At 47.9% G+C, this 16,655-nt stretch overlaps 1 protein-coding gene across 6 annotated transcripts in view; it reads left to right on the forward strand.

The window, feature by feature from the left end:
• Positions 1-2,564: 2,564 nt before the first annotated feature.
• Positions 2,565-16,655, forward strand: part of Tcof1 (treacle ribosome biogenesis factor 1) — a 36,673-nt gene continuing 22,582 nt past the window's right edge. For all 6 annotated transcript variants that reach the window (XM_029554230.1, XM_029554234.1, XM_029554231.1 and 3 more), the window contains exons 1-7: positions 2,565-2,771; positions 5,240-5,295; positions 7,856-7,995; positions 11,134-11,207; positions 12,173-12,359; positions 13,341-13,414; positions 15,209-15,430. In XM_029554230.1, coding sequence (XP_029410090.1) covers positions 2,664-2,771; positions 5,240-5,295; positions 7,856-7,995; positions 11,134-11,207; positions 12,173-12,359; positions 13,341-13,414; positions 15,209-15,430 — 861 coding nt within the window. In that variant the 5' untranslated portion in view covers positions 2,565-2,663. The remainder of the gene's footprint in view (positions 2,772-5,239; positions 5,296-7,855; positions 7,996-11,133; positions 11,208-12,172; positions 12,360-13,340; positions 13,415-15,208; positions 15,431-16,655) is intronic.

A 16,655-nucleotide genomic window follows, 5' to 3' on the forward strand; every position in this document is an offset into this window, starting at 1 on the left:
CTCCTCTGGTCCTTGCCACAGGGGCCTTCACTTACCTCTTCTTTCAGCTATACATTTTCTTGGAAGGAGTAGGGGCGGGTAGAGGAGTTGAGACAGAGTGTCACTATGTATATGGGCTTAACTGTCTTCACACATAATTCAGGTTTTTTCATAAACCCCACTTCCTCGGCGAGGTCCCTCCTTCCTGCAAATTGTTTTCACAGTCATTGACAACATACACAGTATTGCTGTTGAGGGTTTTCTAAGCATTTCTGCTTAGAACTTACCCCTTATAACAACCCTTGGAAGTAGAAATAATAATTATCTCTATTTTGCAGATAAAAAAACTAAAACACAGAGAATTTTAGAACTTTCCTAGATCAGTTGGTTAATGAGAAGCAAAGCTGAGATGTAAACTCATGTAATGTGACTCCAGTGTAACTTTCAAACACCGTACCATTCCACAAGAAAATGCTATCCTTGGGGTCTGGAGAGATGGCTCAGTGGTTAAGAGCACTGCTCTTGCAGAGGACCTGGGTTCAATTCCCAGCACCCACATGGCAGCTACAAACCATCCTTAACTCCAGTTCCAGGGAAATCCGAAGCCCTCTTCTGACCTCCGAGGTACTGCACGACACAGGTGCACTCACATCCATGCAGACAATACACTCACACACATAAAATAAAAATAATAATAAATAAAATAAAATACTAAAAAAATAAAAGAAAATGCTATCCTTTTCCTTCCTGCCCCTTAGTATTATATAGATTTTTTTTTCAGCATATACCCCTCTTATTAGATTTGTATGCTCTACAGGAGTACAGATCATTTGATCTCTAATAGTGTATATTTAATAAATATTTTCCCAATGCTTGAATGTAGATTGATCTCCCGCTTCTTCACACACTATGTTCGATCTGTCACTTGGTCCTGTGTGCTTCTTCCTAGAGTGTGCAATAGTTACTTTTTTGTTGCTCTGACCAAGTATCTGACAAGTAGTAGCAATTTAAATTGGAAAGGTTTATTCTGTTTTCCAGTTCAGGGGACACAGTCCATCACGGCAGAGAAAGTATGGGGGCAGAACCTTGTTCTCAGCAGGTCTGGAAACAGAGAGAGAATGTAGGTAGGACTTTGTTAGGTTTTTCAGTCTGAGTATGCTGCCCATATTCATAGTGGAACTCCCCTCAGCTAAACCTCTCTTAGAAATACCCTCACAGACACGCCCACAAGTGTGTCTCTGAGGTGATTCCAAAATCCCACCACTACTAAAGATTAACTATAATATGTGCTTATGTGGGTTCTGAACTTGGGTGGAATTCTAGAGAATTGTGGAGCAAAAGCTGATGAAGCAAGCTGTCAGCAGATTCTCAACCAGCCCATGAACTAAGGACAGCTGCCTCAAATACTCCTGGACCACACTGGTGCTTACCTTGCCAGCATCCCCTTAACAAACACAGCAGCCCACATGAAGTTCTCCCCAAGTCCATCGTTTGGTTGTAACAAACCCTGGTCACCCTCCTGTATCAAACCAGTCAGCACCTATTTATTCCACCTTGGAGCAAGTCAGAACTCTGCTGGGGAGAAGAGATGTTGCAAGCTTGCTTCTCCATCTTTGGGTGTCCTGGGTGGACTCTTTTCTCCCCAACAGGGTTCTGTTTGGGGTTCCCTTACCAAATGTCAAGGTAATTCCTCACTTTCTGATTAATGCAGTACCTCCTTCTTGGTATCCCAGTCCTCTCCTCAGTGCCTAAAAATTCCCTTTGAGTCTAAGTCTCAGCTTAGAGGGTACTTTGGGGTTAGAGGCCCCTCCTCCGTGCTCCCATGGGCTGTCTGTTCTGGACAAGACGTACCAGCCTTTTGAACTGTGGTTGTCTGAGGCAGGACTAATACTTCAGTGAGTCGGTCTCTCCCACCTGCACGAGAGATTTGAGATCAACTTCCCATTTTATCTTTACAAGCCCCAGCCTAGCTGGGTGCTAGCCTAGGATAAGGGGGCTCAATAAGGACAACTCACCCTTGGTTCATGAGTGCTACAAACTGAAATAAATGAGAATAGCTAGAAGCCAGGTAGAGTGAGCAATGTGGATCACAGAGTTCAGAGATGAACAACTGCAGGTACCACAGAATTGGGAAGGCAAACTCCATCAAGGAATAAACCTGAAGAATTAAGGGGCTGGAGAGATGGCTCAGCGGTTAAGAGCACTGATTGCTCTAGGAGATGGACCTGGGTTCAATTCCCAGTACCCACACGGCGGTTGATTACCATCTATAACTCCATTTCAGGGGGATCCGACACCTTCTTCTGACCTCTGCGGGCATTGAAAGACATGGGTGCACTTACACACATGCAGCCATTACACATAAAATAAAAGTAATAATAAATAGAACATTTTTTTTAAAAGCCTGAAATTAAGGTTAGGGAGCCTTTCTCCTCCTGGCCAGGGGAGTACCATATGTGACCACGCCTCCATCCTGGGCCACGCCCGTGGACAAAGGGGGAATCTTTGGCCAGCCCTGTCTGGGCCTGATCTCTGCGGTGACGAGACTACACTTCCCAGCGTGCTGAGCGGCCGGGCGACCGAGGAGCCGGAAGTGGGGCCTGTGAGGTCCTAGGGCGCTACGGAAGCGGCCTGAGGGGGCCGAGGGGGCGTGAACGGTTGTAGGCCGGCCGGTGGTCGCTGGCATGGCCGAGGCCAGGAAGCGGCGAGAGCTGCTACCCCTGATCTACCAGCATCTGCTACAGGCGGGCTACGTCCGCGCGGCGCGGGAGGTGAAGGAGCAGAGCGGTCAGGTGAGCCTAGGCGGGCCGCGTGCAAGATCTGGAGGGTAGCGGTCCGTGCCCCCTGCCCGGGGGACCCGTTCTGGGGCGCAGTGTGGTGCAGGAGGGGCCACGGGTGCTGGATGAGCGGCACACACTGCCTTAGCCCTCTGCGACTTCCAGCCACCCCCCCCACCTTCCGGGCCTCAGTTTCCCTTTGGTACAGTGGGCGGGCGGGGATGTCTGGTTCTACGCGCCCGGCTTTGTAATTCCCGCGCCCTTACCTCCACCCCTTTCCCGGCCGCGGCAGTTTTAAGTTTCCCCAGTCTCCGGCCACGTGGCTCTGCGCAGCACCCCTGGGGCATCCAACTGGCCCTCGGTCTCGGTTGGATTGCCACGGACCCAGCTCGGAACGTGGAGAGAAAGGCCCCCTTAGTTAATCTGGAACGCAGGCCCCTGGCAGTCTCTGGTTATGACAGGACAACTATAGGACATGAGCTCCTGGTGCAATCATTTCAAACTTAGTTCATTCATTTGGCAACTTTAAATCTGGCCCTGCGGTGTTGATGATGTAATAAGGAACACTCGTCCACAGCTCCCTCGTCCTGTCGAATCATGTAGTAGGAGAGATAAAGAATCCCAAAAGTGACTGTACAATTAAGACTATATAGCCGGATGTTGTGACCCAGACCTTAACTCCCAGCACTCTGGAGGCAGAGGTGGTAGCTCTCTGTGAATTCAAGGGCAGCTGCGTCTAGATAGTGAGTTCCATGTCTATATGGTGAAGATCCTCTCCCAGAGAGAAGAAACACTCTAGAACATGGGTGTCAGAATGCCCTTACCTGGAATATCCAGGACTGCTTCCCCGAGAAAGTAGTGGTAGATGAGAAATGAAGGGAGATGGGTATTCAGAGGTACAAATGCCTTGAGGTTGGAATAAGGCTGTATGCTGGAGTCTCCAGAAAGTTCATTGTGGATGAAGTTTGAAATGGAGGCCTGTGGAGTCTCCCAGAGAGATGGAGGCAGATGCTGGCTGGAATGGTCCACACATAGTTCTTCCCCCAAACAACAGTTATCAACCAATAGTGAGATGCATATTGACCTGATTAGTTATTACCACTTTGGCTACAGTGAAAACTCAAAGGATGATGGGCCCTAAGATGTTATTGATGATTTCCCTGATGTTATCGATGATTTTCCTAACCCTCCCTAGAGTGCTCTTTGCCACTTCAGTGATAAAACTTAACAGAGGGGGAGCAGGAGATAGTGCTTGGCTTCATAGGGAGGGGGCTGAGCAAGTGTCCTGCTCTCACAGACTATGTTGTAATAGAAGCAGACACATATAAATAAGTGGTGGAATCTGGGCGGGGTGGTGCACACCTTTAATCCCAGCACTTGGGAGGCAGAGGCAGGTGGATCTCTGTGAGTTCAAGGCCAGCATGATCTACATAGTGAATTCCAAGATCTCTGAGGCTACAGAGAGACCCTGTCTGGAAAAGACCAAAATAATAATAATAAAGCTCATAGACAGGTTAGTATATCCAGTTTATGGTAGGTGCTGACTCACAATTAAGGGAGGCAAGGGGGATAAGGAATGTAAAGGTCTTGTTGCAACTAGGGTAGTCAGGGGAAACCTCATGAAGAAAGTGATAGTGGAATAGAGACCAGAGGAAATGAGGAGATGAGCTATGTGACTAGCAAAGGAGAGCATTTCAATAACAATGGCAAAATCCTGTGGGGAACTGGTGGCCTGACATATTTGATCACGGTGAGACTACCACTGTGCCTGGGATAGAGCAGAATGAAACTGACTGGCATAGACTGTCCTCTTCAGACCTGTGAGCAACCCTTTCCGTGTTACATTTACTGTGCTGTGAAGAAGGTTGCTGCAGTTTGCAGAGTTAAAGGGATCAGCACAGCCAGTAAACAGGAGCTCTCCCTGACTCTATGCCTCTCTGTTCAGGTACTGGCATGCTTTTGTCTCCACATGGCTCGTTGGACTCCATTGGAGCGCCTGACTCATTGGGTTCTTGATATTCATACAGTGTGTCCCTCAGCACCCCCAGGCCTGGATTCCACCTGTCTTCCTCTTCTTTAATCAAGAGCCCAGCATTCTTTGGGCTCAGTATCTTTCCAGATAGCCAGTGGACTACAGTCAGGTCACCAGCCTCCAAGGTCTAAGCTGTGGTTTATGTTTTGGAGAGATTGACCAGCAGGTCATTGAAAACCTAAGAGGTTAGGTAGAGAAAGTTCTGTCTCGTGACCTCTAAGTATGAACAGTACCTCTTACCAACAGGTTGTATTAAAGGTTTTGTAGCTGAAACTCTATGCTTTTCTTGCCTCTGAATGGTTTTGAATGGTGCTGGTAAAGCAAAACAGATTTCAGAGCAACAGACTCTTCTGAATACCTGTTCAAATCCTAAAGTCAGGGAAGATTAGGCCAAAGGAGGATACTGACCGGGCTAGGTATTAATTGCAGCTCTCTCTTTAATTTTCTGCAGAAGAGTTTTCCAACTCAACCTGTTACCCTTCTGGATATCTACACACACTGGCAACAGTAAGTCTGGTGAAGCGGAAGGGGTGGAACAGGGCCACCCTAACTATGCATCTTGGAATAAGCTAGGATACTAGTTTGGCCTAAGATCTATTCTTATAGCCCACTGTGAACCTGCTTGAGTCCTCAGAAGCAGGTGACATCACCTGTATGGGTATTTCTGTATGTCTGTCTTATCATGGGAAGAGACAATGAGAGCTGGATCTCTTAGGAACTAAAGCTTCTTACCACTAGCTACTCTAACATTTACTACTTACTTATGGAGTGCCAAATCCTGCTCTAAGAATGGAGCTACTGTTAGAAATGAGACAGATAATTTCTTTCCTGTAGCTGACCTTGTAGTCAAGGAGGCAGACATGAGTCAAAGGATGGTAAAGTGCTATTCGGGGTAAGGATTAGTGAAGGTAGGAGCCTGAGAGTGTGACAGACAGCCTTATTTGGGGGATAGGCGCGTCCTTGAGATGCCCTGATAAGAGAAATTAGACAGCCCACATAGGGGAGCTAGCATGGTGTACCTGACAGTGAGAACTGCTGGTGTTGAGACATAAGGCTGAAGGCTACTACAGGTGGGGCCAGGCAATTGGCAGGGCCCACCTCTATAGGCCTGACATCCATGGTGAGAAATTGGATCTTTACCCACAAGTGGTAGGAACCACAGAAGGGTGAGCTCACTGTGCCAAGATGAGACCCACTGGGCTGTGGACATCATATTCTGGGCCAGAGCTGCTGTGCTGTAGAGCAAGAAGGAACACAAGAGGTAGGCAGGGGGTTTTCCAAGAGTGTAAAGGTCTGAAGCAGGGTTTGTGGATGGGTTGGAGAAGGGTGTGGTCAACTCTTTGAATTGTGTACCGGGTGGACCCATGCCTGGGGCTGGAAGGTAACACTGTTTGGAGGGAAAGATTCCAGGGATATGTTAAGTTTGTAACATCTGTGAAACATATAAGATACTTTCCAGGGAGGGAAATAACCCAATTGCTGGAAGAGGATGGAAGATTGGTTGTGCTTTCTCTGTGGGCCACCCTGACCATGGCTGACTGGGACGCAAGGGGTCTGTCTGAAGGGCCTGTAGACATACCCTATAAGGAATGGTAATATATTTGGTGGGGTGAGGACCCCATGTCTACAGAACCTTGAGAGATGTGGCGTGTTATGAGAGAGCCTGGGAGACAGCAGTGGCCCTGTGTGTGCTGCTGCTTTAGGAAGATAAGTTTTAGCTTCTAGGCATAAGCACTAGATCATCTGAGCTACTCAAAAATGAGGTAGGTAATAAACATCCTGTTCTCATAGCTCTGCAAGCCAAGGGATGCCAGGGAGAGCTAAGGCCACTGAATGCCCATCCTCTATTCTTAGCCCTCCCGCTGCTTGGCAAACTCAGAACACAGGGACTACTTCTTGCCCTCTTGGCCTTGCCCGGGTGTGTGGGTGTTAACTAATTCTACATCCTTCCCCAACAAACCACATCTGAGCTGTGCCACACCCTTCCTGCTGCTGGTCCCCCCTGTGAGTGAGGGGTACAGATCAGACAAGGATCACCTACCAAGCCACCGTAGCCCAGCCACTAACTGGATGACTGCCCTGAATCTCTTCATCTGTAAAGTGAACATTATCTCATTGCACTGTAAAGATCAAACACATTAATCTATTTAGCAAAGTCCTAAAATTGATCGTCAGAACCACTCCCCTCCCCGGTGCTATCCTTGGGCACTGTTGATAAAATAGGGAGCAAACAAGGAAAAGGGAAAAATCCCTGTTCTTGTGAAATTTATATTCTGTTGGAGGGAAGAGGGGACAAATTGATATATGTGATAAATGAAGTCTCTTGTAACAGCTTGCCAAACTATAACAAAGCAGTATCAAACCTAGCTGAAAAGCATGGAACATCACAGTAACTTCTTGCCAGTGGGAAGGTGGGGGTCAAAGGAGGTGCCTTGAAAGTTAGGGTACTCTGCCACCTGAAGACTTTCATTACAATTCCCCAGGCTTCCTCCCCAGCCTGCGGACAGGCCCAGAGTGGATCCTTTCTCCAAGGTATGCAGGTACTGGGGGACTGTGGTGAGCTGCCAGCCCTTCTCTCCCCTGGGGCTTTTTTGTGTAGTGGGGGACTCTGTCCGGAAGGCAGTCACATAACAGGAGATAGAGAAAAGTGCTCAGAAGGAAATGAAACTGGATGACAGGGCAGAGTGCCTTGGGGAGGGGACATTATCAGAGGTGCTCTAGGGAGGCAGACTCAGAGCTCAGGAAAGAAAGAACAAGGTCCCCAGTACAAGAAGAAGACATAGTTCTAGAGGTAGAAGAACCTAGGGGGTTCTGCACAGTACCTCTGGGGGGCTGGCACCTGTCGCCTAGTGGTTGTGAGCTGTTATTCTGTAGCATAATTGTCTCTTGTGGTACTGACACTTGTTAACACACTTTAGGAAGTGAGTGAAGATGCAGGACACAATCATTTCCATGCTGTGTCAGTGTTTAAACTCACTTTATGAACATTTCCTTTGGGGGCTGAGTGGATGAGGAGTCTGTCTTCCCTAATGTCATGGACACGCCCTATCTCCCCTGTCTCCTGCAGGTCCTCAGAGCTGGGCCAGAAGCAGAAAGCAGAGAATGATGCTGCTCTGCAAGCCAAGAAGTCCCGAGTGTCAGACCCCATTAGCAGCTCAGAGAGCTCTGAGGAAGAAGAGGAAGCAGAGGCGGAAACTGCCAAAGCCAGTAAGAGCCCCGCATGCTGGGTGCCATGAGAGGCTGGGACCTGCTCCACAGCAGTCTCCTCTCGGTCGTCCTTGAGTGTGAGCCCAGGAAAGATAGGGCCTTTTGGAGGGAGTTTGGGAGGGTACCGTGGAGTTGTTTGAGCCCTTCCTTTGTGGCAGATGTTTTGTCCCCAAGCTCATTGAGGATGTAAGGATGACTAGAAACCCCTCGTAGACATGCAGTGGACCCAGCGTCTGTGTTTCCACAGTTCCTGGGTCCTTCTGCTGAGAGGGGAAGACCACGTTTGTGTAATTGCCAGGGTACTTCAGAAGGTGCTGGTGGTCCCCTCTTCTGAGTGGCCTTGGAGCTGCTCAGCTCTGTGAGTGCTCTGGCAGAGTGGCCTAGCTAGTGGCAGCTCGAAGCTCTTCTTTCCCATCAGCAGCCATAACACTATGGAGCAATTGCTGTATCTCACAGGCATCATATTGCTTATGTAGACGACAGTTTCTTGATTTTTAAGTAGATTTTCTGATTATAAAAGAAATGCAGGATTCATTATAAAGTATTCATTACAGAATATTTGAAAATTGTTTTGAAAGAAGATGGGGAAAAAATCACCCATACTCTTGCCACCTACAGCTCAGCAATCTAGTCATTCATTCATTTTTCCTGAGCCTGCTTTAAAAATGTTTAAGATGCCAGGTGTGGTGGTGCATGCCTTTAGTCTCAGCACTGGGGAGGCAGAGGCAGGTGGATCTCTGTGAGATCAAGGCCAGCTGAGGCTACAGAGAGACCCTGTCTCAAAAAGACCGAAAAAAAAAAAAGTTTGAGATCATACTGGATGATTAATTTGTATCTTAATCGTCTTTTAAGTTATAAATGTAAATTGGGCCCACTTGGAAATGCATAGGGAAGAAGAATGCGAGGTTTCCCCTTCTCATCCCTGTCACTCCCTCCGTGTGTCTCTTGGTGAGTGGCCCGTAAACCTACCCCTGCTGCTTCCAGTCAGACAGGTGTCCACCTGTGTGCATGTGGACAGATCCAGACTGCTTTCAGCAGAAGCAACAAATGTTTATACTATTTTTCATTTATTCTTTGACAATTTCATATGTGTGTACAGTGTATCTTGATCATATCCATTCCCAATCTTTCCTCTCCTACTGCCCCAGACACCCCTGAACATACCCCCTCCCACCTTCATATCTTCTCTGTGCTTTTCACTCTTTCTGCAGTGCTCCTGAGCCTTGTGGGGGTTGATGTAGATATCCCATTCCTGAGCTCAACAGTTAATTATTCTCAGCACTTTGATCAGCTATGAGTCTGTGCATTGCCGCCCACTGCAAAAGGCATTTTCTCTGGCCAAGGCAGAAAACATCACTAATCTATGAGTACAAACACAAATATTTAGAAAGCAGTTTGACAACATGTCTTTGTAGCAAAGCAACAGTAGTAGGTTTCTCTCTAGAAGCTATGACCTCCCCAGCCAGTAATTAATTTTTTAAGCTATGGCAGTGAGACTTATAATCAACTTTTTTTTTTAAGATTTGTCATTTTAGCTGGCCGTGGTGGTGCACACCTTTTTTTTTTTTTTTTTTTTTTTTTTTTTTTTTAAAAAAAAATGTATATGTGTGTATTGTCTGCATGTATGGAAGTGTGCCCATGTCATGCAATGTCCGTGGAGGTCAGAAGAGGGCATCAGATCACCTAGAACTGGAGTTAGAGACAGTTGTTAGCTGCCATGTGGGTGCTGGGATCTTAACCCAGGTCTTCTGCAAGAACATTCAAGTGTTCTTAACCACTGAGCCATCTCTCCAGCCCCAAGATTTGTCACTTTAGCTGGGTGTGGTGGAGCACACCTTTGATCCCAGTGCTTGGGAGGCAGAGGCAGGCAGATCTCTGTGAGTTCAAAGCCAGCCTGGTCTACATAGTGAGTTCCAGGGATACAGGGAAACCCTGTCTCAAAAAGACCCCCCCCCAAAAAATTTTTTTTTTGTCATTTTTTTGTTTTGTTTTGTTTTCCTTAGATTATTCCTGAGGTAGCGTCTGGCTATATAGCCACAATTGCCCTCAAACTCACAAACCTCCTGCCTCAGCCTTCTGAGTTTTGGAATTATAGGCATGTGCCACCATGTCTACCTTAATTTCTTTTAAAAGTCCTCAGAGAAAGAGGTTGGAGTATTTGTGGGCAAGATGACAGGATGTCAGGCATTTTTTTTTCAAAATAATGTGTGATGGGTAAGGGGGGCGGTGATTGGCCACAAGTTGATAAAGGCTGGAGGTAGGTGTTTCAGCATGCTTCTTCTGGTCTTCTGGATGTGTTTATGTGTGTGTTTATTTTTATTTTATGTGTATGAGTGTCTTGCCTGCCTATGTCTGCAGTACCCACGGAGGTCAGAAGAGGGCGTTGGATCCCCTGGACCTGGAGTTACAGATAGTGGCTAGCCGTCGTGTGGGTGCTGAGAACCAAACCCGGGTCCTCTGCAAGAGCAGCCAGTGCTCTTAACCACTGAACCTGCTCTTCAGCTCCATTTCCTGTATATATATAAAACTTTCCATAAGTACAGAAAGAAGGAGCATTAATACCAGGAAATTAAAAGATCATGCCGTTTATTCTAGCCGCTGTTTAACAACAGTTTAGAGCTCTTTCCCTCATGTCTGAGTTCTAAGCAACCATTCTCTTAAAGCACTGAGTCTGTAAATCTCAACATTTAACTGGGCAGGAGCCAGCATTATCTCCACTAAGAAACCACTTGATATCCATGCAGTTTCCTCTGTGGTCTGTCACTGGCTGCCTGACCACTGCCCTGCCTCCTAGCGACTGTCAAGGCTATGGCTGGCAGCCTATGCAAAGGATACCTGCCAGAGTCAGGCATGTTTTATGGTAGTAGGGGGTAGAAAGGTAAGCCAGTCCTTTCCCTCTGGTGGCCTCAGCATCTCATGCCATGGAGCAGTTGGGAGTCCCTTATAGATGCAGATATGGTAGGCATGCCGATGCAACACAGAGCTTTTCCCATGATTCTGCACTGGCCTCAGGTCCTCATGCTGGCACCAAGTTGCCAGTATCAGCTGGACTATTGGATAGGGTGAAACTTGTCTGCCATTTTTAGATGGGAAAAGTCCTCCATCTGACTCACCCAAGTGGATATTTGTTCCTTGTAGCCCCAAGACCAACACCTGCCAACTCCTCAGCTGTGGCTGCAGATTTGCCATCAAGCATGAAGGAAAAGGCCCAGGTGAGTGGGGCTGCTTTCTAAGTTATTTCCTGTGGGAGCTTTTCCCTGTAGGAGTGGTCTCCTATGTCAGGATAGGGTCAAAGACTCAACCAATCTCTGCTCATGTCTCCTGATAAGTCCCTTCATTTCTCTGGGCCTCATATTCCTTTTCTGTAAGACGGGAGTAATATCTATCTTAGGGCATAAGGCACACAGGTGGTCCCTTCCTCTTTCCTCCTACACTCACCTGTTTACTGAGTAGCTTTTTTTTTACTATTTTTATTCTATGTGTATGAGTGTATTGCCTGCATGTGTGTGAGTACACCCGTGTAATGTAATGCCACGGAGGTCAGAGGAGGGCGTTGGATTCCTCTGGAACTGGAGTTAAGGACAGTTCGTAGCCACCATATGGGTGCTGGGAATTGAACTCCAGGTCCTCTGCAAGAGCAATCAGTGCTCTTAACTGCTGAGCCATCTCTCCAGCTCCCTGAGTAGCTTTTGACCAGTAATAGGCACTGCATGGGGGGGCTCATGAACAAGACTTCTGTGTTTGTGGACCTCTAAGAGCATTTTCTAAATCAGAAACTTTGAAAATGAATATTATTTGCCAGTAATACATAAAGCACTGTTAGTAGACATTAGGGATTATGTTTCAGAAACTGGAACAGAGCAATAATATGTAAAAGTGATGAAATAATGATGGTATCACAATGAACTGCTACTTACCATGTAACTACTGTGTCCCAAGAACAATAATGGGGCTCTCTTAATGCCTATGTGAAAGGCGTCTTAGCCCCACTGTACAGATGAGAAGACAAACCAGTTAACTGTAGACATGGTCGAGGATGACTGCCCTTCTTAGGTGAGGGGAGGCCGTGTGCAAACTCACAAACTTTAGAAGTGGCTGTGTTGGGCCCACACGTGAAGGGCTGTGCTCCTCATGTGTTCTGCCATGGCAAATTGTTCTTCCCTCTTGTTCTCTATAGGCAAAGACCAAGAAAGCCAGCCAAATGGTGAACTCTGTGTTGTGTCCTGCCTCAGGAAAGTCAGCAGTCCACCTGCTCTCTGGAAAATCACCCAAGAAGTTAGCAGAGCCCTCAGCAAACACTGTTTTGGTCTCAGAAACTGAGGAGGAGGGCAGCGTCCAAGCCCTCGGAGCCACTGCAAACCCTGGTAAAATGCCTCCACCTCTGGGAACCAGGCTCCCAGAGATTGGGGTAACGAAGGCAGGCCCAGATACTGCTTTGTTACACTCTGAGACATTCTGAACTCCAGGTTTGTCTCCATGACAGCCAGAGTCCTACATCATAGCCATTTTTCCTTTTTCTTTTCTTTTTTTAAATTATTTTTATTATTTTTATTTTTGTGTGTATGCATGTATTGCCTGCATGTAGGTAAGTGCACCACTGTCGTGCAGTGTCCGTGGAGGACAGAAGAGGCTGTTGAATCCCCTGGAACTAGAGTTAAGGATAATTGTTTGCTACCATGTGGGTGCTGGGATTTGAACCCCGGTCTTCTACAAGAACAATCAGTGTTCTTAACCTCTGAGCCATCGCTCCAGCCCGCTATTTTTTTGTCTTTTTGAGACAGGGTTTCCCTGTAGCCCCAGCCAGCCTGGAACTTGCTATATAGACCAGGCTGGCCTTGAACTCAGAGATCTACCTGTCTCTGCCTCCCAAGTGCTGGGACTAAAGGTGTGCACCCATTTTCCCTTTTTCTTGACCTCCTGGATCAGCTGCAGGGACAAAACACTGGGGCTTTTCAGAGAGAGGCATTTGAGCAACTGAGAAGTGAGTCTAGTGTTTGCTGGCTTATCTCTGCTGGATTACAGGAACCACTGTGACCACTTGGAGAATAAGTGGAAGGGTGTGACTCTGTCTCCATTTCTAAAGTAGAATGGGCATTTGCCCAGCCTGCCTCCCTGGATGTGATGATGAATGGTGATTTGATTAACTAACTGGTGCTGGCCTTATTAAGGCCTCAGAGAGATACAAGAGAATGGATAGTAAGGGGCTTTGGGACAGGTATCTTACCCTGTATGCATGAGGATTGAGTGATAAGGGCCTGGGAGTGACTAGCAGCTGGTGTGGAGGAAGCTCTGGGGAGGTCAGGTAAGTGGGAAAAGGATCCTCAGTCCCCTGTGTCCACCCTCAGGGATGCTGTCAGCAGGCCAGGTCAGCAGCTCCAGTGAGGACACCTCCAGCTCAAGTGATGAGACAGATGTTGAGGTAATTTCACCCATCCTGAGGAGTCAGTTGCCTTCTCACAGCCTCTGAGCCTCCCAGGAGCTTGGCTGGTGCTTAAATCAGCTCAGCAGCCATGTCAGTAGCTGGGAAGGTTGCAGCCGTAGCTGGGCAATGGGGGAGGAAAGAGCTCAGTGCTGCTCAGGGCACAGTGAGCTGAGCATCAGGTCCAACCTAATGGAAGAGATGCCTTCCTAGAAGATAAGCACAGAATGCTAGGAGAGGAAGAGACAGGAGCAGAGGCCCTAAGTAGGAGTGCAGCTGTGACATGTGGGTAGAGTTAAGGCTGCCTAGAGGATTCTGGCTCCGCTGGTGAATGCCAGCCTGGGTACTGGGCCAGAATTGGATAGGACCCTTGGGCTGCTACCTTTTCTCCTCTCTGAACTTTGAACACAGGTCATTCCTTATGTGCTCACTAAACTCCAGGTCTTGGAAACACATAGTGAGCTGGTGGGCAGGGCTTATGCTTCCATGGGGACCCTCGGGCATTTAACTACAGTGGGATGATCACTGCAAAGGAAAACAGTAAGCTCTAGGGGACAGAACAGGAACCTGACACCTAATGAGCAAGTGTGGCAGAAGGCACAGACAGTTGAAGGAATTCATTCTTCTAAAGCACATGGACCTATAGTTTCCTGTACAAGGGGAAATTACTGCAAGACGAGGCTGCACATAGCAAAGTCTTAGTCTGCTGCCCAATCTGGAGGGCCACCATAGGTGTTTGGGGTTATTGTTGGGGCTGAGGGCCATCGCAGGGTTTCAGGCACAGGTAGAGTGGCCTGCAGGATTCGTGTTTTGAAAAGATGGCTGCTGTGGCCTGGACTGGAGGAAGGTATGGAGTAGAAGCAGTGAGACCCACTGGGGACTGTCAGATAACAGTGGCAGAAGGTGGCAGTGGCAGGAACCAAGATATTCAGCTAGAAAGATGTCCGACGGGTATGTCCAGCCTGCAGCCAACACAAAGATGTAAATTTACTTAAAACATGAGATTGTTTGTTTTGTAATTCAGCAGATTACAGTGTCATGTCACAGTGTCAAAAGGTTGGACACAATTTAGAAGGACAACAGCAAGAGTCAGAGATAGACTGATACTGTGCCCAGGGTGCTGTCCCAAGCCTGGCCACAGGCTGCTCCTCACCTTCCTTCTCACTGTTGGGCCCTGGGTATAGGAAGACATAGGATGCCTCCGGCTCCCTTCACTCTGGGCCTTGCCCAAGGAAGGGAAACTCCTAGAAAGCCAGCACCTAGGCATGTAACCTTGGTAGACCAGAAACCAGAGTGGAGCTCCAACTGCAATGAGGAGGAGTGAAGAACAGTGTAGACACCCCAGGGTCAGGTGGCCATGAGGGTACATCAGTAGGGTGTGGGGATTTAGAACCGTACGGAGGTATCCCAGAAAGAAGCTCATGCCAGTGGAAGACAGGTGTGCAGATGCCAGGCTTCTGTCCCAGATGGCCACTACAGTTAGATAGATGCTTTTTAGTTTGCGGGGCAGACAAAATGTGCTCTAACTGAAAGGGGCCCCTCTCAAGATGGACCCTGTGTGTGCCAGTGGGGAGATAAGATGGTCACTGAGTTCTGCTGCAAAGCCAGGCAGCTGGGGATCTCATAAGCCTTTGAGCTTCCCTTGAAACTGTGCCTTTCTGGAAAATGGGTGTAAAGATTTTTGTCTGCCTCTGGGAGATTGAAAATCGGGTGCTATTAGGAGAGGGCTTGATGCCCCTTCAACACCAAAGCGGGGATGGCTGTTCCTTTCCTTCCTCTGTCTTCGGCTTCCAGGTAAAACCCTCAATAAAACCAGCCCACACCAAAGCCTTGCCCACCCCTGCCAAGGAGCATCCAGCAGTCCCAGGCCCTGGCAAGTTGGGAGATGTGACACCCCAACTCCGAGGAGGCACCCTGACTGCAGCAGGGAGGACTGCAGACCAAGAAGAGGAGTCTGAGAGCAGTGAAGATGACTCTGAGAGTGAAGACGAGGCCCCTGCTGGGGTACCTACCCAGGTGAGCACAGGGGAGGGCTAGCCCTTGGTCCATTCCTTGTGGACGCTTAGGCTGGCAGAGTCACTGACTAACAAGCACCCTTGCGAGAAAAAAACCATCCTGGAGTTTGTGGAGAGGGAGAAAAGTGAGAGTAAGTTGAAGAGCAATGACAACTGGCCAGAGGACTTTAGCACCTATGGAAATGACCCTCAAGCCCACACAGCAGCCAGAATGGCTGGTTCCTAGAGGGCAGGTCCTGCATCCACTCTGGCAATCACTCTGCTTGCCTTGGTTTCCCTATGCAGCAAATACACTGCTATCCTCAACACAGCTAGCCCTGCTGGGAAGAGACTTGTCAAGTTTTCTTATTTTGAGACCGCCTCACTGTGTATGTAGATCGGCTAGCCACAAAATCATGACCTTCCTGCTTCAGCTTCCCAGCTTCTGGGATTATAGGCATGTGCTGCCATGCTATGCCTAGTGAGGCTAGAGAAGTTTTAAATGTTTGGTTCTTTGGCTTTTCAGTCCAAACCAGGCCCTAAGTAGGCAGCACCATGTCAGCTAAAGAGAATCCATTCCCTTCTTGTCTTGGGGCCATTCCCTTGGAGTGTGGTTTGGCTAGCCATCTCCAGGCCTTGGACACATCCCGGGACAAGCAAGAAGGATTGGAAAGCAAGGAAGAGGAAGTGAAGGGAACCTACACCCAGGAATTGGAGCAGGATAGGGGTTGGGGTACACCCATTGCAGTTGTTAATGAATGTTAAAAAAAGAGGGAAGTAGGCTGACAACATGAAGTGACCAGGGAGAACCCAGGAGACATCTAACTAAAGACCTAAAGTTGGAAAGCAGGAGAGCCAAGTAGGCATTTGGGAAGGTCATTTCCTGGCAACAAACATAGGGTGCTGAGATTCTGAGGTGGGTTACAAATGTTCAGACTCCACCTACTGGGTTGTGATTTGTTTGTTTATTTTGAGACAGGCTCTCCCTGTAGCCTCAGCTAGCCTGGAATTTGCTATGTAAACCAGACGGGCCTCTGCCTTCTTATTGCTGGGATTAAAGGTTTATACCACCACGACTGAATGCGTTGTGAGCTTTTATCTTAAAAGAAAAAAAATCTGTATTTCCCGTGCTGGTTCAAATCTGAAAAGAGACCAGCTGAATGTAGCCCATGTGGAGTAACTGCCCTTTCACATGGAAGGTTTTAGAAGATCAAAGCCACTTAACTTCTAGGAAGATTGGTCCTGAG

Source organism: Nannospalax galili, unplaced genomic scaffold (genome assembly GCF_000622305.1).
Source record: "Nannospalax galili isolate Female #2095 unplaced genomic scaffold, S.galili_v1.0 scaffold704, whole genome shotgun sequence".
NCBI lineage: Eukaryota > Metazoa > Chordata > Mammalia > Rodentia > Spalacidae > Nannospalax > Nannospalax galili.